The 23,681-nt window shown below is 48.7% G+C and overlaps 1 protein-coding gene across 1 annotated transcript in view; it reads left to right on the top strand.

The window, feature by feature from the left end:
* Positions 1-21,401, top strand: part of PSMD7 (proteasome 26S subunit, non-ATPase 7) — a 46,970-nt gene extending 25,569 nt beyond the window's left edge. The window contains exons 6-7 of the mRNA XM_078671290.1: positions 20,710-20,801; positions 20,917-21,401. Coding sequence (XP_078527416.1) covers positions 20,710-20,801; positions 20,917-21,355 — 531 coding nt within the window. The 3' untranslated portion in view covers positions 21,356-21,401. The remainder of the gene's footprint in view (positions 1-20,709; positions 20,802-20,916) is intronic.
* The last annotated feature ends 2,280 nt before the right edge of the window (positions 21,402-23,681 follow it).

The raw sequence follows: 23,681 nt of genomic DNA, 5'->3' as shown, positions 1-23,681 counted from the left end.
ACCTAAAGCAGGCCATGTGCACAGCACCTATCCTAAAGAGTCCAGATTACTCCAAGCCATTCATTGTCCAAACAGATGCTTCTGAGTTGGGTGTGGGAGCTGTTCTATCTCAGCTGAATTTTGATGGTAACGACCAGCCCATTGCTTTTATTAGCAGAAGGCTGACCCCCAGAGAGAAAAATTGGTCAGCTATTGAGAGGGAGGCCTTTGCTGTGGTTTGGGCCCTGAAGAAGCTGAGGCCATACTTGTTTGGCACTCACTTCAGAATTCAGACCGACCATAAGCCCCTCTTGTGGCTAAATCAGATGAAGGGTGAAAACCCCAAACTGCTTAGGTGGTCCATTTCCCTACAGGGGATGGATTTTACAGTGGAGCATAGACCTGGCACTGATCATGGCAATGCAGATGGGATCTCCAGGTATTTCCACTTAGAGCAAGAAGACTCACCTGGTCAAGGTTAGTTTATTGTCCCAAAGTTTGGGGGCGGGTCATGTAGGAGAGTAGGGTCTGCAATCCTATGATCACCCCAGATTTTTGCTTTTTGCTTCACTGGTTTAAGACTTTCCCTGGCTGTGGGCCTGCTAATCAGACCCACAGCCTAGCTGTTCTCTCTACTCCAAATTGTACCCAGGTACTGAATTGGCACTGGGCCCTCTCTTGTGTCCCTGTAACCAGGGCAGAGGTGTACCCAGAAGTCTCCCAGGGGCTGCAGCATGTATTATGCCACCCCTGGGTTGACTAACTAAATCAGACACAACTGGCTGCTTGACAGCTGGGGCAAGGTGGTGTACACACCCTTTGCTTTAGATATAGTATTCCTATAATCTAACCCTAAAATGGACACATATATTCCTATCAGTCACTCCTATGGCAGGCCTTAACAATCCTGAAGGCAGAGTGCTTGGAATAATGTGAAATGGTGCTCTGGCATGAGCTGAGCCCGTTTGCAGCTTGCGGAACCAAGTCCTAATAGCTGTTCCATGATAACGCTATACCATATACTCTTAAGTGCATTATGTACCTCGCGGTCAAATGCTAACTTTGGTATGGCATTATCAAAACATGTCGAGTAAGGTGTCATACGAATTGGAATACTAACCCCTCGCCAATTCTGGCGACGGGGTTAGCATTCCACCCTTCTAGAGGGACACGACATGTTGGTAACCTGTAACCCCGGTTAAAGTCAGACATAGCCTCAGCTCCACAAGTTGGATGCTGCCACCGAGACACAAGTCTGCCCTCCTGCTGCTGGGAGTCCTTCCAGCGCGGGAGGCAAGGACAAAGGGTTTCCTGCCAGGGGAGGTGCCAGCACCGTCCCAGACAGGATTTTGTGTATCCCAGGTAGGCAGGGCTATAGAGGAAGGTGACTGCAAGTGGCACCCCGGTGCTCACTATGCATAGGCCGGTCTGAACCAGTTCCAGGGGCACACCAGCCCCTGAGCTGGGGAAAGTCCGGCTGGGGAGAGGGGTGTAACCACCCCCCTCCTAGTCCCACCCTGTTGGACTTTGGCCCTTAGGGCAGGTTCACCCCGAGACATTTTGCTTGAAATGGTGACCTGGAGATGGTGATTTTAGGATTCTGCGCACTTTCACTGTGTCCCAGTGGAAAGTGCGTGCGCACTCTGAGTGCATGTGCTGAGCTAGGCCTGCCCGCCCATAGGAATGCATGGGGAATGTTTGTGTCCCTGGTAGTTCCTGATGCGTGGGGTGTACAGGCTTGAGTCTGGTATGTGTGAACTCGTGAGAGTGAATGCTGCGAGATGGTGTATGCAGCATGTATGTGTCTAGTAGCGAAGCGCCATTTCTAGACATGGCTGTACGTGTGCTGTGAGGGTGCTGGCGTGTGATTGGCTGGAGCTGGCTGGCATGCCAGGCTCCAGCAAGTCTGGATGGGTCTGCCCGGTGGTGAGTGGGAGATTAGCATGAGTGATGTGTGGGAGGAGTGTACCTGTGTCCTGGATGGGCTGGGTTTTCCCCACACAATGCTGGCTCCGCCCCCCTGTGGTGTGTCTAATGACCCAAGCCCTGCCAGTGAATAGAGAGGGTGGTTGAGGTAAACAGAGTACTCAAGAACCAGCTGCGACTGGTTCCGCCCCCACTCTGCACCCTCAGACAAAGGAATGCACTGTATAAAAATGGGGCTGTGTCCCCACTGAAGTTGTTCTCTTTTCCAGGATCCTGAGGGGGCTGTTGCTGCTGCTGGGCCAGAGGACCGCCACTTGGGGTGTCTCCCTGCCTGGAGACCCAGTGAGCTGGCTCTGGGCCCAGCCTTGCCCCCCCTGCCTGCCCAAGGACTTGCTGGAACTCTGCCCTGCTTGCTGAGGGCGCCTGGGAGCGCTTTATCCTGTTTATAGCGCTTGGAGCGCTGTGATGGTCTGCCTAGCGCAGGGAGCGCTGTAAATTGCCTCTAGCGCTGGGAGCGCTTTGTCTGCGGAGGCCGGTGCCCACCCGGCATTGTCCGCCCCAAGCGAGTGCCACCTCGCTTATTTTTGAGGGTATTGTCGCCTGGCAGGTGCCCACCCTGCCAGGGACCTTGCCGCCCGTTTTGCGCATTTTCCTCGAGGGTGCCGACCCCTCGGTAAATTCATCCCCCGCCTAGAAGTGCCTGAAACGGGCCGCCGCGCTGCCCGCGACGACCCGGAAGTGCAGGGCCCGTCGGCCAATCACAGCGCGGCCCCGGGGGAAGCGACCGGAAGTCCCGCCCCGCAGCCGCGACCTGGAAGTCAGGCAGGCCGGGGGCAGGAGAGAGGAAACCGGAAGCAGACGGGAGGCCACCCCGTGCTCCGGTAAGGGGAGAAGCCGGCGTCTTTCCTTGTCCCCCCCAGGCTCCCAAAGCGAGGGAGAGCCCAGGGGAGAAGTCTGCAGAGAGCCCCGAGGAGCGGGAGCTCTCGGGAAGCAGCCGCCCGCCGCAGGAGACCCGGTGAGTGTGCCTCGAGGGATACGCGACTCACGCGAGATTTGGTAGGGGTGGTTGATTTCTCCCTGCTGAAGCGCACAGAAGCGCTGCGAAGCGTCCAGGGGGGCATGATGTGTTTCTGAGTCCCCCGTGAGGGACTCCAACAACCCCACAATTGTGTTTTGAGCCCAGAGAGGCTCAAGGAGGGCACTGTGATTTACTTGGAGCCCAGAGAGGCTCAGGGGGCATTTGCAAAGTTGAGTCCCCCGTGAGGGGCTCCACCAAGGCAGCATTTCGTGTTTAGAGCCCAGTGAGGCTCTGGAGGGCCACATTTATTTCTTAGGGCCCGGAGAGAGGCTCCAGGCGCCAAAGTGGTTGTGAAGGGCCCAGAGAGGCTCTTGAGCCCCCACTGTTGTTCTTGAGCCCTGGCAGGCTCAAACATTGTTGCACCAGTTGCCCAGCACTTTGTGGGCAACTGCTACGTTTAGGACCCTGACACTGGACACAGGGCGTCCTAGCCCCAACAAGGCCAGAGGGCCTAGGGACAGTCACAGAGGGTGACTTACGTGAGTTTGGCGCAATTGTACTTTCTATGCACCTCTGAATGTATTGTTTATGCGTCATGTGCCTTTACACCTCTGAATGAATGTTATGCATTGCATCATGTGTTTTCCTCTTACAGCCCTACAGGTATTGTAATACATAGGTGGTTGTTTTCTCCCTAGTACAGGTGGTGCTAGTGAGGTCCTGGTTACCAGTGATTACTGGTTGTGTGCTATTTTGTGCTATATTCTATGTACTAAGTGCTATTTCTGGAAGTGCTACTTCTGATTCCTGACAGTGGTCCAGGTGGCCCTGTCTTGTAAATATCCCCTTGTAAATTCTGCCCGTGCCTCTGGCACATTGTAAAGTGTGTGTTTTATCTAATGTGTTTTGGTGTAATACAAAGGCTATTTTTATATAACCTTGTGTGGAGTTTCCTTTGTGGTGGGCCTTTGGTTGTTGTTGCTGGGGTGCGTGCGCAAATACTTAGCCTACATCGCCTCCAAGTTTAGCCTTGCTGCTCGCGCCACGTTACCTAGAGGGTGAGTAGGGGTTATCTTGGCGTGTAACTCCCTTGCCCTGACTTGGGTGTGGTGGTCTCTGACTGACTTTGGCGAAAGCCCTGGCCAGCCGGGGATCCCATTTCCAACACACCCATAGGGCAGGACTTAGTCGCGTGCCAGCCCCCTTTTGCAGGATAAAGGTAAGAGCAGGCCCCCTTCCAAATTAGATCATCTTTGAATCCTGAACCGACTTTCTACGAAAGGAACTCAAGACTCTTCCTAAGATTTCTCCCTTGTGGCTAAGGAGTAGTCACCCTGCAGCAGCAGGCACCATCCAAGCATCGCGGTCTGCTGTAAGTCTCTCCTCCGGATCAAGACTGCCCAGCTCGACGAGAACCGGCTTCCCTGGCACCTCTGACCTCAACCTGCATCATTAGCCCAGCTGAGATTTGTGGGTGTGACGAGACCTCGAGGGACCGGCCATCTTCAAGACTTCACGACGCTTGTCCAGCACGACCCCCGACTGACCCTCGACTGAGTGCTTTGGGGTAAGAGAAGCCCCGACCCTGAGCAGCTCCAGCACCGAAGTTCAGCCCCCTTGCATCCACGAGATCTGCGTGGGGCCCTTCTGCTCTTTGCTGCTCACCGCGTTGTCCAGGTCACTTGCCCGTGGGCTAGTGACCCTCCAGACGACGTCCTACGTTTGTTTCACCGCTGGTCTAGCTCCTCTGGACTGGCCCTTGTCTCCTCTTGAAGGGGAACTTCCTAGGACCCTCCTGGTCCACCCCAGACGCCATTTTGTGTCACCGCGTGGACTTGCCTTAGCCAAGGCTTGTTGCCTCCTTCACCGGATCCAGCATCGCCAGCAGCAGACATCCGACGTGGGACAGCTCGCAGACCTCCAGCCTGGTCGACATCAGCGCCCTAGTCCGTGCAGCAGCAGAATCCAGTGTCCCCTCTTCACCTGGCTGAGTGACCTCGTCCGGTGCCACCCTGGTGCCCACCTAATCACTGGCTAGTGATTCAGAACTTGGTCCCCTCTGCTTACAGGTATCCTTCTTCAGCTGATCCAGTCCTTGGATCAGCCCGGAACATCTTCACTGGCCGCCTGCCAGCAACTTCCACTTCAGGCTCCTGGTTCGTCAACGAAGAGACCCGACGACATTTGAACCCTATGCAGCCGCAGCCCCTGGGCTAGGTAAACCGAGTACCCCGGTGCTCCAGCGTAGACCAACTCTCTAAGTGTCTAGATCCACTTTCGTTTTTGACCTACCTAGTCGGGTTCGCCCGAGAACACTAACTTTTGCATTTACTAGAATCCATAGACTTTGTCCCGCCTTACGCGTGAGAGTTCCCACTCTGCACACGACGTCCCTGGGCCTCCTGCTTCTAATCCAAGGGTTCAGCATTGTAGGCCTAGCGTTTCTACAGTCTATGAGAGTAGTACTTACCTGCTAGTAATTTCGCATTCCACTTGTATAGTATATGGTTTTTCGTGCCCCTCGGGCATTTGTGCAAATTGTGTGACTTTAAGTATTTCTTTAAGAGTTTTTGTTGTGTGCTTAGCTCCCTGTCTCATAAAGAGCCAGGGTAGTCTTGTTATAAATAAATATACGTTTATTTTCATAACAACTTGTGTGGTGTCCTTTCACTTGGTGTTCAAGGGGTATATGTGATGGTAAAACAGCTGGCTTAACACGCCCTCTAGAGTTTAGCCTAAAGACTGCACGTGTCCATGCTACTAGGATAGCTGGTCTATCAGGTTGACTTACAACCAAACATCAATAAGGGTTGGTTGGACTGATACATAGTGATCACTAGAATAGTGAGCACTGCATATCAGGCCAACTTCTCACACATGCCATTGTGATATCTTGTTTGGCCACTACAAGGGCAGCCCCCAGAAACACTTTATCGGCTCTCAAGCCATCTAACCCACGTGTGACACCCAGCAAAATATTTAAGGGTCTATATGGGACCTCCCACCCCAGCACTCCTGTGAGTTCTGTCTCCGGGGCGACCTAATAAGAGGCTACACGTGGACAGGACCGTACAATGTGAAAGAAATCTGCGGACTCCGCATTGCATCTTGTGCATGAAATTAGGCCTGCTCTGTATAGGTGGGCAGGGGTAAGGTAGGAGGCATGCAGGTAGTAAAGCTGGACTAGGCGCAATTTAGCGGAGACCGTGATATTCTTGGGTACCATCAAAGCATCTTTCCAATCCTCCTCTAAAGGGCCCAACCATGTCTCCCATTTATTTCTCAGTGGGTCAAGGGAAGTCCGACCGTTATTAGTTGGGAGCGAAACATACTTGAGACTTCTCCCCTTCCGAAGCCACCCATCATGACTTGGGCTTCAAGAGGGCTGTGCTCGGGCAGCGTTGTGCCAGGCCGTATGTGTGTACCTAGGGCGTGGCGGAGCTGTAAGTATCTATAAAACTGGGACGGGTGAAGCGAATGTCTGGTTTGCAGATCTGCAAGGAGCGGATATGGTTACCGACCCACACCTCCAAGCTGTGAAATGCCAATGAGATCCCAGCTCCCAAAACCTTCCAGGCCGACCCACCTCCCGCAACCATGTGCCCTGCCAAAGGGGTGTCTGCTGAGTCACTGTCCTTCCATTGGGTGTGTCGCAGAGCGGCACGCCAGGCTAGAAGCACTGCTTGGGTCATCGTGGGGAGGTCCCAGGGAATGGGAGATCCATACATCAGAGCCTGGACCCGTGAGAGGCCCAAGTCCTTGCGCTCGGTCCTGTAAGCAGGATCTGACCACCCCCCGCCCCCATTAAACCAATCGTGTATTACCAGGAGGCGGGTTTCTAGATAAGTGCAAATTCGTTAGACCCATGCCTCCGTCAAAGGGTGGGATCTGACAGAGTGGGAGCACCATACGCAGCCGTAGGCTGTTCCAGAGAAACCTTATAATTAGACTGTCTATTCCTCTGAACCAGGCACGGGAAATATGGAATGGAGTGTTCTGAATAACATATGGGGAATTGGGGGAGGATCATCATTTTGAATAGTGCCATTCTCCCCAGTGGGTTGAGCGGTAATTTTTGACATTTCTGCAGGTTGAGTTTGGTTTTGGCGACCAGAGGAGTCATGTTAAGTGCCCAAGCTAGGTCAGGAAGTAGGGCGACCCATATACCCAAATATTGGAAGGATTGCCATCTGATGGGGATAGTGGATTGACAATCAAAACATTCTCTTGAGCGATGCAAGGGAACCACGGTTGACTTGGCCAAGTTCAGGCGCAGACTCAAAGTCGGCTCAAAGGGCCTTAGTATATGCAGGCATTTAGGACCCAATCGAGCCAGGTCTGCAAGAAACAGCCTGACATCACCTGCGTACAAAGCAATTTTTTCGTCTTGTGATCCCGCCCACCTCCAGCCTTGAACCCGGTCATCCGAGCAAATGAGATTGGCCAGAGGCTCCATTGCTAAGGCGAAGAGGAGGGTGCGAGAGGGGGCAACCCTGTCTCGTCCTTCTTCTGGTTGGAAAGGTGTTTGGGCGCACTCTGTTAACCAGCACTCTTGCAGTGGGCTTGGAGTATAGAATGTGAACCATACGGCAGAATTTAAGGCCCATGCCCGTAGCCAACAGGACGTCCTGTAGGTAGCCCCTGTCGACTGAGTCAAATGCTGTCTCAAAGTCGACTAGAAGTAGTGCTAAGTACGGGGTTGATGCCTGCCGGTTGGCCAAGGCCAGATGTAGATGCCTCAGACAATGTCTGGTACTCCGTGCCGTCATGCAGCCGCACTGGTCTGGATGGATTCACTTGCTAAGATACAGTTTTAGGTGCGGAGCTAGAATCGTGGCATATATTTTGACTTCGGTATTAATCAAGGGAATGGGACGATAGTCCGTACAGGCAGGTGAGGGCGGTTGCGTTTTGGGGATAATGGCTATTGTGGTCGGATCAGTCTCTGGATGGAAAGAGCCTGTTTCCATGGCCTCCTCGTAGAGGGCAGCAAGGTGCGGGACAAGTAAGTCACGATAGGCGGAATAATGTTCCTGCAGTTAGCTGTCTGTTGAGACGAGCTGAAGGGCGGCTTGTATCTCTTCATTTGTGATCCGGTTTTCTAGTCCATCTGACTGGTGCTGTGAGTTTGGGGAGATGGTCTTCCAGAGCGATCAGTTCTGTAAGGGAGAGCTCTGGTTTCTGTGCCGAGTAGCCGGCCGGAGTAATATTTTGCGAATATTTTGAGCCATTGCTTTGGGAGAGCGATGGATGTTCCCATCTGAGTCACTGATCTCCGGATATGTTTGGTTTACTAAAGGGTGTGGCACTAATCTGTGCAGTAGTTTCCCATTCTTGTCGCCCCAGCCATATACTCGTGCAAAGGGGGACCTCTGCTGAGTCGAGTGAAAGCTGTCTTATTTCATCCCGCTCAGTGTCCGCTTTCCCAGCTGGGTTTCATCTGTTGTCAGCTGTGTTGATCTCAAGCAGGGCTGCATGAGATTCGAGGAGAGCGAGTCTACTGTCTTGCGTTAGACATTGGGCTTTGAGGTGACTCTTGGCATGTCCACGGATCGTGGCTTTATCTGACTCCCACAGAGTGCCTAGGGATGAGACAGAGCCCTGGTCTTTGAGGAAGTATTGTTTGATATCCGCTCTCATTGTTTCTTTAAATTCCCGATCATGAAGAAACCAGGCATTCATTCTCCATATTGTGCGGAGAACAGTGGGAGGGCCGCCCAAGGTCAAGAGCATTGGCGAATGGTCCGAGATGCCTCGGCGGAGGATACGCATCTCCCTGACCTTATGACACACTGGGGCCGGCATGAACCTTATGCTAATGCGAGAAAGGCTGAGGTGCGCTGCTGAGGTGGTTGCATTTCTAAAAAATTGCGACCACCCCGTGTGAAACCAGAGTGTCAGGATCTATCAAATCCGTATCTTGCAAGGAAAGGACAAAGGTTGCCCATGAGGTGGGTTTCTTGGAGCATGAGAATGTCTTGGGCGTGTCTTTGGGCATGTCGCAGGATCGCAGTCCGTTTGATCCTGTCAAGCAGGCTGTTCACATTCCATGACATGATACAGAGAGAATTTCCGTTGTATGTCATTGTATTGTGAGTAGAGTAAGCCTGTGGTGCCGCGGGGGTCTACTACGCAGTAAGTGCCTTGGCGGTTGGGATGTATGACTTCTGTGTAACGCTATGCTGTGTTTTCATGGAGTTGAGATGCTGTAAATATTGAACTGTTGAAGAACCAGAAACGTGGCACAACCCCCCTTCACCCACCCCCACCCCCACCCTATACTTCGAAAACAGAAGCACCTGTCACCCTGCAACTGGTGAGATGTAGTAACCTACAAGTCAGTGAAGTGCAGTGGAACTCTCCTTGTTACAGGATCAGAGTGTACATCAACAGAATCTGATTGGGGTGGAATTTCTCCATTGTTCGATTGCATGCTTTCTGATAAGTCTGGTTCTATTCATGGCACTCCGTGGGAGCTTCAACTGGGGATTGCCGGGCTACAGGAGAAATCAGAGTCCGCGGACTCTATGGCCAGAACTTTGGTTGAGGAACTCCCGGTAGGTGAGTGGTCTCGGGAACCGGAGACGGCGGGGCTCCAGTGTCGGAGCCTGGTGCCGGGAATTCGAAGACACAGTTACTGGAGAGCCTTATTTAGGCCTGACCCACCACCCCTCGGCCCCTGCGGGACCTCATGTGTCTTTTGTCCGGGGCCGGGTTGTGTGTAGTTGCATTCTGGGCACCCGGGGTTTAAGTCACAGATCGAGGTCAGAGAGGACGTTCTTCGGTCAGCCAAGTCCAGGCCCCCTATGGACTGTCGAAGAAATGCGATTTCTCCTGGGACACCACTCTGTCTTGCTGGGCAGAGTAGCCTGTATTGTAGGTTGAGGGTGCAGAGTTTTTGTTTCACATTCGTATAGGATCTGTCTCTGTGATTGAACTTCTCTTGTATAGTCCGGAAAATTCATGCTGCTGTGGTTTTGATAGGTTATGAGTTCCGGGATAGAGGCTTGCTGCAGGATCGTGCTATAATTGGTCGGTGCGGGGCACCTGGGGGAGGTTTTGGAGCCAGGGAGCGATGCACTCGCTCCACCGCGAACCAAGTGGAGAGCTTGTCCTTGGGCATCCACGAGTTTCCAGTTTTCAATGAATGACTCCATCGGTCCATGTTCTGTGCCCTCTGGGAATCCCACCAGACGTAGGTTGTCGTGCCTAGATGTGTTTTCGGCATCCTTTGCCCTTCTGTAAAGTTCTTTGGCCTGAGTTTGCAGGCGGGTCATTTGTTCCTTCAGAACGGTGACATCATCTTCGACAGAGGAAATGCGGGATTTGGATTCGGTGATCCTGGCCGTAGCATTACGGAGGTCTTGCCGGAGCCGGGCCATGCCCATTCAAACCTCTCCAATCTGGTTTTCAACCGAGGTTTGTGAGGTGGTTATGGCTTGTAGTATCTTGTGGAGGTCCCCACACGCTGGGATTTGTCCTTCTGCAGCCTCTGATCGAATTCCATGTTGGCTAACGGTGTATTGGTTCATTTTGGTCTGCATGGTGGGCGGTTTCGAGCCCTGGTCTTTCCTCATGGTCGGAAGATCCAGAGAGGAGCAATGGGAGGCAACAATGCTGCTGGGTGCCAGATGGTTTCACCGGTAGGGTGTCGGTTGGTTTGTGTGGATGGCTTGTTAGTCTTTGCAGATCATTTGCGACTGTCTGGATATGAAGGGGTCGTTGTATGTTTCCTGACGAGAGTTGCAACGGCAATCAGATAAATTTGTAGTGAGTAGACGGGTGTAGTCTTCGGCTTTAACGGCAATGGTTTAGTCGGGTGAGAGCTAAACCGCTCCAACCGGCAGTCGGTTCCACCTGGAGGCTGGGTGCCACTTTGTGGTTTTACAAGTGATAACGAACTACATAGGTCGGGGGCTAGTCAGGGCAAGTGAGTGTTCCATGCTCAGTCCCACGATGGGTGCTTCTGGTGGCCATCAAGCATACCGGTATCGGTCTTGGTGAAATCGTGTCTTGGTCCAATGAGAGGTGTGCACCCGAATCCCCAGCGCAGCAGTTCGCACCCAGAGTTGCCTGGTCTGGTCAGGCAGGAAGGGGTGGTTCCCGCTGCTGCGCGACCTCTCAGTCGATCCCTCTGCCCACCAGGGCTCGGGTGCCACACCCCCACATGGGTTGCAGCAGCAATAAGACTGGTCCCACTTCAGTCCAGGGCCTCTTCATTACAGACTGGCCATGTTCCAGCTGGGGCGGCGGGGCCTTGCTCTCTTAAGAGCTCGCCCTGGGATTAGCACACGCCTCACTCACTGCACACAGGTCAGATGGAGATAGGTCACTACCCCGGCAAGCGGATCAAGTCAAGGGGGGGCCGCCCACTGGACAGGAGGGGGGTCCCCGGAGGTCCACTACTGTGCGATCCCGCTGCCGATCGCCTCCCCGCCCACGGCCCCTCGGTCTCTGCCGCACCAGGCCGCCCAAGATGCCTAATCGAGTGTCCTCTCTCAATAGAGCCTGTGTCCCAAGGATCAGTACGTCTGGGGTGCCCTCATCCCCTCAACGCCAGCGAGGCTGCAGCAACTTAGAGCAAGGCGTACCTCGGGACAGGTAGGCCCTCAAGCTGTAAGGCTCAGTGGCGGATTGAAGTGTCGTTAAGGGAACCCTTCTGACAGGGGAGAGCGAATCTCTCCTGAGATACCCGCTGCCTGAGTGTGACAGCCAATCCACCTCTTTGCGACTGCCTCCACACCGTGGGACTCCATTTCATCTGGTCAGACTGCGGCTGTAGCAGATCCCCAGTGGTTGCGGCCGAAGCTCGCTGGCCAGAGGACTTCACCCCCAGGAGGGGGGAAACCTGCCCAGAGGGCCCCCGCTCCCCAATATCCCATACGATTCCCCCTGGCTTCTTCTGATACACCAAGTGGGACAGTGACAGCAGGCACAACCCTGAGTACCAGCTCTGAAGGTCTAGTCTGGGAGGGAGGCCTCACTTCAGGCCTTGTGCCAGCTCTCCTTCCTCTGGGTCGCGAGGGGTACTGGATCACTGCAAGGCCCGCGGCCCCCGTAGCCTGCCCCCATCCGGTGCGGTGTTTTGTGTCCCCGTCCGGTGCAGGGGACTCGTGATCTGCTGTGAGGGATGTTCTCAAGAGCAGCCCTTAGTGGCACGGGTCCCAGCTAAACGGGCACCGCCATTTTAGATGCAGGGCGCCCCAGAGACCCGGGCTCCAGTCCGCAGCTGCACCCGGTTCTGCAATGTCTCCGCACTGGCAGATGGCCCAGATTAGTTACGGTTGCCGGCGATGTAGTAGGTATAAAGGATGGCCGCCGATGTAGTTTGTAGCGGGTGATGGAGGGGTCTGGAGCACTCTTAGAGTGCAACTGCCATCTTGACGCTCCAAACCACGCCCCTTCTCTTTAGCAAACTTTTATTGCAAACATATGCAGAACGAAAAGTGAAAATGTGCTGCTGCCTTAATGTGGCTGTTATATGCTTCAAATAAACAAATTAATTTCCTTTACAATAACCACTAATTCCGCTTTAATAGAAAAATAGGAATGCAACTTAGCAGATAACTACATTTAGAACATGTATAGAACCCTTTAATTTGATTACACATTACATGGAAATATGCTTCTTATTTGTACAAAGAGATTGGACAGGTTTGAATTACTGTAAAATGAAGACCTATTTTAAAAACACAAGTATGACTACAAACTTTAACAGTAGTATAACAAATGGAAAGAAGAAAGGCCGTGTCAAAATAAAGTATTGGCATATTAGCACATGCACTTCTTTTTATGCAGATGTGCATATATTACTAGGCAAAATACCATTGCTCGCAGTTCGAGAGAGCCAGCATCTTAAATGGGCAGGCCCAACCCCCATAGCACTTCTTACGGACATAAAATGCATTGCTCCACTCTGCACTCTGTTTCCACAGGTATTGCTCCTTCCAAAAGCTTGATTTATACCCTTCCGTGTTTTGTTTAAAGCACACTGCTGTTTAAGTCTTAAACCACAAAGATTGGACAGGCATGGTAACTATCCAGATGCATGGTATGACCTGTTACATTTTTTATGGACGTCTACAGTTTTCACTACACCTAGACTTATATTGGAGACTTGAGAAAAACACGCTGAGGGAAAGCTGCATACATGCCCCCATTTTCGAACCGGGAAAGGGGAGGGTTCCGGAAAGAAAATGTTGGGGCGGGGGGTGTTCTCCTTTGGCTTATATTGAGGCAGATGCTATTTTTGGCCAGAGACACCTAAGCATTTGGCTTTCAAGATTGGAATTCCCTCGTGAATAGTTTTGGCTTGTATTGAGGAAGGGCTATTCTTGGCAGGAGACACCTAAAACCTTGGCTTTGAACATCATAAGTCCCTCTTGAATAGGGTCTATTACCATATATGGGAAGTTTCTAGAAGAGAATTTGAACGTGATCTATAGAGGATTAAGTCTGTGAGATCCTATTAATTATTACCTCTAGATCCAGAATTTTTCAAGTGTTCCCACATTTAATTATCGCTGTTCCTCAAGTGTTGGTCTGTTGTAATGTTATCTGACACAAATTGTTACAGAAACGTATCTTGTATGATCTCAGATGTACGATCTGAGTAACGGAGAACATTAAGCTATTCACCTCTGCTTAGAGTATAAATAATTTTAAATTACTAAGGGAAATAATATTGCAGCATGTATGCAATGAAAAATAACAGTTCTGATGGAGCAATGTAGTGATATATGAAATGTAGAGCAGATAGATATACACAGTTCTACTTCCCAGCAGTCCCATAACCACCCACTTTGTTTAATCTGAAAACTCTTATTTTAATACATTCGTTTTCCAAATGGCACAAATGATCCCAGCAGTATTATATTAGTGATCATTCATCTACATTCTACAGCATGGATTGACTGCCTTCCCTTCCCTTACCATATGCCAACGAATTCTCTGTCAGACAAAAATTAGGGGATAGCCCCCATAACCTACTCGAGCCTGTGGGCGTTACTGTTAGAAAGACAAAAAAAATTACCTTGGCTCTAGCAGGATAGATGCGCTAGATGTAATGACCCATACTACCCAGGACCGACGCCAAAAAAGAAGAAATAACACAGAATTTCAATGTTATAGACTGATGTAATAGATATAGATGCATGCAATTTATTTGTGCACTTTTATGAGGAGGTCTATTTTTATTTGACCTTTTTACCTAGAGACGACAGTCTTTGTCACCTTTAGTGACTGCACATTGTCCATCATCGCTGTCATATTGTTCTCTTGCATACAAATGGTTTTCTTTACAGTTTTGTTTCTGATTTGTAGCAACAGTAATCCTTAATATTCTGCTGTTTCAATCAGTTGCCATTTTTGCTTTCTTTGTAAAGTATGCAAGTTAATGTGTATAAGTAAAAACTTTGGCGTGACCTATTTTTTTGTGACGGTCCCTTTCTTGACTATAGCACAGCAATGCCTCTACAATAAATGTACTTGCTTTAATGTAATACAATAAGATTCACTGTCAAAATGTGATTCTTGTTCCAGTGAGGTTACAAAAAGGTTTACCTCGTAATCCAATGTAATGTATCTATCCTGCTAGACCCAAGTTCATGTTTTTCGCTTTCTAGTGGTGATACCCAGGCTCTAGAGGATTATATGGGTACCTTTTTGTTTTCATATAATTTCGCTGCAGAGGGAAATACCATTCCTAGGTTTCATCCACAACACTAATGCTAGACAGGTTTGTGTTTCAAATTTCTTCAAGTTAATCAAGTCTGTTTTGTAAATCGGTGTAATGAACGATGTTCATTTACCACAGTTATTGGGGATATTCCAATTGCATTCAAATAAGTATAAAAAGAGGCAAATCTGAATCTAGATTCACTAGCTATCGATCTCAAGAGAAATAAAGAAGAGGCAGGTCACGGCGCATCAACTATTAATATTCCACACTGATAATAAAAACAGAATTATTAAATGTATTTACACTCACAGACCAGAACACAAGAGAAATAGAAACCCGACAGTCGGGCCATAAATATACCAAGATGATGACCTTGTATATCGTGTCTGTGCTACAGGCCAAGCTTCACTGGAAAAGAAACAACTTTTTTTTAGCTGTTTGTTGTATATGTAAGAAACAATTGAGTTAGTATGAACACCCATTTAGAACACTGTTTTTAAGATCACCTGGTTTTAATTTATTTATGATGAATCCATCTATCTTCACATAAATATTGAAGAGTTCCGCTTGGCTGTGCTTAAATCGTGTAATCCCTATTCTTGGTATACTTGTTTACACAGGGAAGTGATCTATTGGCTACAAAGCAGGGAAGATCAGCTGGCTTATACTGTGCGGAGTTGTTTCAGGAGGAAGAGGTGTTGGTTTGCTTTCGGGGTGTGCACTTTAACTGGGAGAAACACGTTACGCCTCTTAGTTGAAGGGTGCGGTTTGCTGTGTGTTTCGGAGCCGGGTGGTGGTAAAAGCCTTTCTGAAATATGAGGACCATAACTGCAGTCTTTTCACTGCCTGTGCAACACGAGAGGTCTTTAGTGTGTAACATAGTGCTGTAGCGGATGAAAGGCTACTTGAAGATGCACTCCGACAGTAAAGGAGCACAAGTTCAAGTTCAAGTTTGGCATTTGTATAGCGCACTACTCACCCACAGGGTCTCAAGGCGCTTGAGGGAGGTGGGGGGGTTATGTATCAAATATCCATGTTTTGAGTTGTTTTCTAAAGGAGAGGTGGTTTTGAGTAAGGCGGAGATGTGTGGGGAGGGAGTTCCAGGTTTTGGCCGCAAGGTAGGAGAAAGATCTTCCCCCCCATGGTGGCCCTGTGGATGCGTGGTATAGCGGCGAGGGCTTGGTTGGAAGAACGGAGTTTGCGGGTGGGAGTGTAGAAGGAGAGGCGTGAATTGAGGGATTCGGGTCCTAGATCGTATAGTGCTTTGTGTGCGTGGGTGAGGAGACGGAACGTAATTCTTTTGTTGACGGGGAGCCAGTGGAGGTCTTTCAGATGACTGGAGATGTGAGCTCTGCGGGGGATGTCTAGAATGAGTCTAGCAGATGCATTTTGGATACGTTGGAGTTTTTTCTGTAGTTTGGCTGTGGTTCCGGCATAAAGGGTGTTTCCGTAGTCTAGTCTGCTAGTGACCAGAGCGTGGGTTACTGTTTTTCTTGTTTCGATGGGGGTCCAACGGAAGATTTTTCTGAGCATGCGTAGGATGTTGAAGCATGAGGAGGAGACTGTGTTGACTTGTCTGGTCATCGATAGGGAAGAATCTAGGATGAATACCAGATTACGTGTGTGGTCCGTAGGTTTGGGGGCGTTTCCCAGGGCTGGAGGCCACCATGAATCATCCCAAGCGGAGGGGGATGATCCTAATATGAGGACTTCCGTTTTGTCCGAGTTCAGTTTAAGGCGACTGGTCTCCATCCATTCGGCCACTTCTTTCATTCCTTCGTGTAGATTGATTTTGGCGGTGTTTGAATCTTTGGTGAGGGAGAGGATCAGCTGGGTGTCGTCTGCGTAAGAGAAGATGTTGAGGTTATGTTTGCGAACGATGGATGCGAGGGGGCTCATGTATACATTGAATAGTGTGGGACTGAGTGAAGATCCTTGTGGTACGCCGCAGATGACTTCGGTGGCTTCTGATCTAAAAGGGGAAGGCGGACTCTCTGGGTTCTTCCTGCGAGGAATGAGATGATCCGTCCAGTGCTTTTCCTTGAATTCCGATGTTTCTGAGGCGGTGTATGAGGGTGTTATGACAGACTGTGTCGAAGGCTGCGGAGAGGTCAAGTAGGATGAGGGCAGCTGTTTCACCACTATCCAATAGTTTACGGATGTCGTCTGTTGCTGCGATGAGGGCGGTCTCGGTGCTGTGTTTGGCTCGGAATCCAGATTGTGATATGTCAAGGGATTTGTTGGATTCGAGGAAGGCGGCGAGTTGACTGACAGCTTTCTCGATGACTTTGGCAGGGAATGGGAGAAGCGAGATAGGACGGTAGTTCTTGAGTTCAGTGGGGTCTGCTGTGGGTTTCTTCAGGAGGGCGCTGAGTTCGGCGTGTTTCCAGCTTTCCGGGAAAGTGGCGGAGTTGAAGGAACTATTGATGATGTCGCGAAGGTGGGGAGCGATGATTGAGTCTGCTTTGTTGAAGATGTGGTGGGGGCATGGGTCGGTTGGCGATCCTGAGTGAATCGAGTTCATCAGGCGGATGGTGTCTTCAGTGGTGACTGGTTTCCAGGTATGAAGGTTGTTAGGGGGGAGATTATGTTCTGAGGCGAGTGGGGTGGACTGGTCACCCGGTTGTTTTGTGAAGCTGTTGTGTATGTCGGCGATTTTGTTGTGGAAGAATGAAGCTAGGGAGTCGCAGAGGTGCTGGGAGGGAGTGATGTCATTGGTGCCGGCTGATGGGTTGGTGAATTCTTTTACTATGTTGAACAGTTCCTTACTGCTGTGGGCGTTGTTGTCGAGTCGATCATTGAAAGCTGATTTCTTAGTGGAGCGTATTAGTTGATGGTGTTTACGGGTGGCGTTCTTGAAAGTGGCTAGGTTTTCGGTGGATGGGTTGCTTTTCCAGGCTTTCTCGAGGATGCGGCATGTCTTCTTGGATTTCTTAAGCTCATCATTGAACCAGGGGGCTTTCTTGAGGTTTAACTTGGTAGGGTTGTTTTTCAGAGGTGCTAACTCGTCAGCGCAGCGGGTGATCCATTGTGCAAGGTTGGTAGCTGCTTGGTTTGGGTCTGATGAATGAGTAGGAGGGTATTGGTGGAGCGATGTGAAAAGTTGCTCAGTGGTGATTTTGTTCCAGTTCCTGCGGGGAATTTGTTGAAGCTAGTTTTGGGACTTAGTCTTTTCGTAGTTGAAGTGCACGCAGCTGTGGTCTGTCCAATGGAGAGCTGTGGTGTGGTTGAAGGAGACTTATTTGCTGGATGTAAAGATTGGATCGAGTGTGTGACCGGCACAGTGGGTGGGGGTGTTAACAAGTTGTTTGAGTCCAAGATTAGCGAGGTTGTCTAATAGGGTGATGGTGTTTCTGTTGTTGTTCTTATCTAGGTGGAAGTTAAAGTCGCCTAGTAGGATGTAGTCCTCGGAGGGGAGGGCGTGTGGGCTGATGAAGTCAGTGATGTCTTCGCTGAATTGTGTGCGGGGTCCGGGAGGTCTGTAGAGGAGGGTACCTCTGAGTGTGGTCTTGGGGTTGATGTGGATCTGGAAGTGGAGGTGTTCGGCGGTTGTGAGGATGTCATCGGAACTGGTCGAGATGCTAAGGGTGTTTTTATGAACAATGGCAATGCCTCCTCCTATTTGGTTGGTTCGGTCCTTACGGATAATCTTGTAGCCGTCAGGGATGGCTATGGCGATGTCGGGTGTTGAAGAGGAGTTCATCCAGGTTTCTGTGAGGAAAGCGACGTCCGGTGATGTAGAGTCGAGTAGATCCCAAAGTTGGACGACGTGACTGTGGACTGAGCGGGTGTTGAGTAGGATGCATTTCAGATGGTTGGTGTCGGCATTCTGTTTGATGTTGGTGGGTTTGGTGAGGGTCCTAGTGCAGGCAAACTTGCAGGAATTGCAGGTGAAAGGTCCATGGGTGAGGCCGGGTGCAGCTTGGTAACGGATTGGTGGACGGCCGGTGTTAAGGGCTGAGAGGGTAGAGGCGTCGTACGTGATGCGGGAGGAGGGTGTGTTGCGGGGACCAGGGGGTCTGGCGCGGTCCAGGCGCGGACGGGCGTAGACGGGCTTACCTTTGGCGCACCTTCGGCGCGGCCGCAGCGCGTAGGTCCATCTGTCTTTAATGGGTAGTGGAGGGGGGCGGAGTGTGGGAGGGGCAGCTGGGAGGCGGGAGCGAGGTGGAGTGACGGTGTGGGAAGGTACAGCAAAACAAAATGGCAGCAACAATAACAAATGCTGTGAGGCAGGGCGAGATTGGGCAAAAAGGAGCGCTATGGGGGAGAATTAATGCAGCAAATGCTAGCGGTTCAAAGCGCAATGGTAGCGTTAAAAGCGCTATGAAATTTGGCAGCAGTTTCAATAAAATGCACACAGTAATGAAATTGTATACACAGGCAAGCGAGGCAAAAATCACTCAACAATCAGCAAAGCAATACAGAGCCCAGCAGTGCGCAAAAGAACTGGAAATGCGGAACGTAAAATGCACTCAGCAGTCAATCAGTGAAATCACACAAAGCCCAGCAGTGCGCAAGCGAACTCGGAATGCTAAACGAATAGATGCTCTCAGCAATCGCTAAACAGTGAGGCAATATCTAGCCTAGCAGTGCGCTAATGAATAGATAGAGGCTAGCGCTTGGAAAGATATTTGGCAGATACTGAAGCGCTACGCCACGATACCAAATGAGGAGGAGGTGAGGGGAGCGGCCGCTTCTGCCGAGGACAGGACGGTCACCACACAATTCTGTCACTCAAAATACACAAAATCGAGTAGCTAAAGCGGGCTGAGCCTTTGGTCCATGCCATGTACTGAAGAGGGTGGGAGCAAAATGTGAATGACACTTGAGCAGATCAGTGGATTAAGAGTGATGATCCAGAGCTCCTGTATGTATGGATATGTTCTTATTTATGATGACATGAGGCTGCCCAGACACCTAAAGCTCTCTCTAGGCCAGACCTAAGAAAGGGAAGTGTTGAGTATGTCCATATTTTTGTTAAACCTTTATTTTACAGACGCTAGCCTAGAGGGAAGCGTCCACCTCTCAGGCTACACTGATTCAGCGAAACTCCCAGCAATTCAAATGCCCATTCCAACACCTTAACAGCCCCATGAATTCACGAGTGTTGAGCCAGGGCAGACAACGGGAAGTTGGAAATGTATGAGGATGTGATGTGGAAGCCCCCCCCCAATATATGCTGTCATCCTCTCCTCACATGCCGAAAAACTGAATATATACCCCCGGACGACCCAAGAGGGGTGCAAGAGTCCTGTTATCTTTATTACTTCCATGCCGCTCTTTAATCTAGGGTTCTACCCTATGCAACAATGTTTGAGTACTCTACTATAAGTGATTCCTCAGTTGTTTTTTCAAAATGCCAATAAACTAATTTCACAAAAAAAACTTTCCTATGAACATTCTATAATAAACACAATCAAGGGTTACACATCGATGTAACCGTACAATAAAGGACAAGGAGACAATAAATAGAACTTTAAAAATAAAGGAAGGGAATAGTAGGAGTGAGAAATTAGATTCAAATTCGAAATGCAAATAAATCAAGGATAGAAAAAATGGGACGCAGTATCTACAGAGGTAAAGACAGGAAATATGTCAAATGTATAATAAAAGGAAACAAAAACGGAGAGTCCAAAAAAACCATAAAGCAGCAGAGAGTGGAAAAAGGCAAAGAAGAATGCTGTAGATGAGGAAGGAGAGAATTGGCAAGTGATGAAGGCAATATGTGAGGTTGGAGAGTTAAATCAAGAGAAGGTAGGCTGCCATGGAACCAAATAGTGTCAGTGTGAAGAAGTTAACCGTGGCTCCTATTTTCCACCCATTCTGACCTTATGGCTTTTTGTAAATTACTTGTGTGACTTTCCTCCAAGACTTCCAGTTTTTTTGGTTCCCTTGTGACTTCAGCCTTTAATACATGTTCTCCAATTACAAGTAATCTTGTTTCATTCCACCCTTTTAGCTGTCCACGTGGATATATTTCATTTAGTGTGCATTCTTGCACGTGCTGCAACTTTGTACCAGATAACACTAAAGATATTCTCACAATTTCTTGTGCAGAAACTGAAGAGCCTTCAAATTTCATATTATTATTTATTTTCCTCTTCAGGATGGCACTCCTACCTCCAAAACATTTGAACATGTAACCAGTGAAATCGGAGCAGAGGAAGCTGAGGAAGTTGGAGTTGAACACTTGTTGCGGTAAATATTGAATTTATTCTTTGCATTAATTAGTATTGCTCTTTCACTGGTGCTGCTTTTGTTTGGTAAAGTAAAGTTGGACACTGCATTTTCATATTTGCTGCTTTGGTTACAGAGATATCAAGGATACCACAGTGGGAACTCTCTCTCAGCGCATCACAAACCAGGTGCACGGCCTGAAGGGGCTGAACTCTAAGCTGTTGGACATCAGGAGTTACCTGGAAAAAGTGGCGATGGGTAAACTACCCATCAACCATCAGATAATATATCAACTGCAAGATGTCTTCAATCTGTTACCAGACGTCAACCTGCAGGAGTTTGTCAAGGCCTTCTACCTGAAAACCAATGACCAGATGGTGGTAGTGTATCTGGCATCACTCATTCGCTCTGTTGTTGCTCTCCATAACCTGATCAATAATAAGATCGCCAACCGAGATGCTGAAAAGAAAGAGGGCCAAGAGAAGGAGGACAGCAAGAAAGAAAGAAAAGACGAGAAGGAGAAGGAAAAAGAGAAAAGTGATGTCAAGAAAGATGAAAAGAAAGAGAAAAAATGAACAGTGTAGATTTTTTTATTTGTAAATTAAAAACCTGGTGAACAAAGTTTGCTGCTACAGGTTTCTTTTCAGTTTAATGGTTTAAAAGGCTGGTGGGATCTTTGGTATTTGGTCTAAAGATGAAGATGGCTTCAAAAGTCGGCACCCTCCTTGTTGCTCATATACTCCAGCTGCTGAATGGCTGGCAGTATAACATTGAGAAGGTAGGAAAAGTGTAGAATCTTAAGGAAGACAAGTCTCTTTTTTTACCTAGGTTGTGCAGGGATAATAAATTACTGATGTAGTTTGCATATTGCAGTAAATAAAGCACTACTGAGTGCACAAATCTATACAAAATCGGTGAGTGCCCTCAAGTGCGAGTTAGGTTCATGAATACATGTGTTGTAACCGTTGTATGGAAGTTGCTGGTCTCACGAAGCAACTGCATGACCGTGCTTTTAAGAGTGACATTGGTGTTCTTTATAGAAAAAGGGGTTCATACTGGGATGTGCACGTTTTCGTGCTAGCTCTGCAATTGCATTAAACGATGTATTTAAAAATTAATCATTTTGTTAAGGTGCCCTTGAGGAACTTGCTTCATGTTATTGCCTATCGTTCTGTTGTAGCATTTTAAATACATGGATGCAGACTCCTAGGGGTAATCTGCACTGGATTTTGTAGGAAAAGATTTGTTTTCTTCTTCAAAGCATCAAAGAGCACCTGAGGTACATATCACATGATTGGTGCCTATTATGGCTCTCTTTTGCCTTGAAGTGGATTCTGACCGTTCATGTTATTCACCCAGCTATAGTACATCTTTATTCCAACATATCTGGATATTAAATTGGAGGGATTGTAAACGGATTGAAGCAATTGATGATGTTCCGAATGTCTGTTCCTTGTTCACATAAGTCACTGAGTTTCTTTTCTTGAGTTTTTTTCCCTCCCTGGCGCAAATTTATTTTTTGTGACTTATTTGGCCTCTCTGCTCACGCAGGTCCTTCCATAAATGGTTTGCAGGCTTCTTAAAAGAGAAGCACTGCTGTACAACTCAGCATTGTCTAGCATGACTTGACTGCTTGTATGAAGAGTTGTGTATATTCTATGAGTTAACGCTAGGTCATGGTTGTAGGTAAGAAGAATGCTTGTATAGTGCATTGAATTGGAATGGGCACATGACCTTCCGCTTTCAGGGGTTATCTCTGTAGAGGCAGAAAAAAAATCAAATTAGAGGGTGCATGCATGAAAATAAAGTAAGCCTTTCAGTGCACAGCGTGTGTGGTGTTCTGACAAAAATGTAGTTTGTCCACACGTTTTCTGAGTCTTCATGTTCCATATTGAAGATGTTTGTAGGCTGAAGACATCATATGTCAGTATCCAAATTCATTTTGTGTTTTGTAATATATCTTGAACTGCTGACATGATTTTCATTTGTAATGTTTCTTTGTGCACTGGAAATCTACTTTTTTTGCTGCCAGACCAAAACTACTAGCTTGTTTCTTTTAGGACACCAAACTGCTTGCCACGTCTTGAATGCTTGTGACGGCCTCCTTCTGTGTTCTTAAAGCTGCAGATGTTGAATCAGTTTTTTGGGCCTAGGAGTTTGTCATGACTGAAGTGTAAAACCTGCACTGCAAGTAGTTTAATCTCTACTACTGTTGCTAGTCTGAAGGACAAGATGTTTAGATAAGTCTTCAGGTGTATTTTAAAGCAGGTGCTGCTCTGGAAAACATAGTAACCTTATTTAAGCGTTCTAGCAAATTGCCATGGGCAGTAATAGTTGTTAAAGGCCCTGAAGCCGAGTTATATGAGGATGATAGCTTTCAACAGCCATTATAGTCGAGGCACTCGTGCTAAAAAACTATCAGAATTTTCCACCCACTTGGAGTGGAATGTTTAAACTTAAAAAGGGAGATACAGAAAGACAAATAAACCCTATGGCAACTAAAGGTCTGACGTTTAACATACCATATTAACTAGCAACATGATATAATGCACTCAGTGTAAACATAAATTGGAGTTAAAAATTCATTTCTTTAATTAAATATAGTTAAAAAATGTGTCAAAACATAATTCACAAAGGTAATTAAATAAACCATATTCTTGTCCAAAAACACAAACATTGATTGCTATAAGTGTGGAGAAGTGGAGTGGAGAAGTGTGGCTCACCGGTTAGAGGAGGCAGTCCCTGATGGAGCCGTCAGACCCAGGACCAGGGTTCAATCCCTGACGCGGCAGGGTCTTGAGTTCAAAATGTCCACGGACTCGATAATTCTCGCCTCGGTACCTACTCGAAGCGTGGGTTCACACTCTGCAACTCTGGGCAATAGCTTGCTTAATCTCCACT

Source organism: Lissotriton helveticus, chromosome 12 (genome assembly GCF_964261635.1).
Source record: "Lissotriton helveticus chromosome 12, aLisHel1.1, whole genome shotgun sequence".
In the NCBI taxonomy this organism is placed as follows: Eukaryota; Metazoa; Chordata; class Amphibia; order Caudata; family Salamandridae; genus Lissotriton; species Lissotriton helveticus.
The sequence above is the reverse complement of the archived record's forward strand: the minus strand, read 5'-3'. Positions and strand labels throughout refer to the sequence as shown.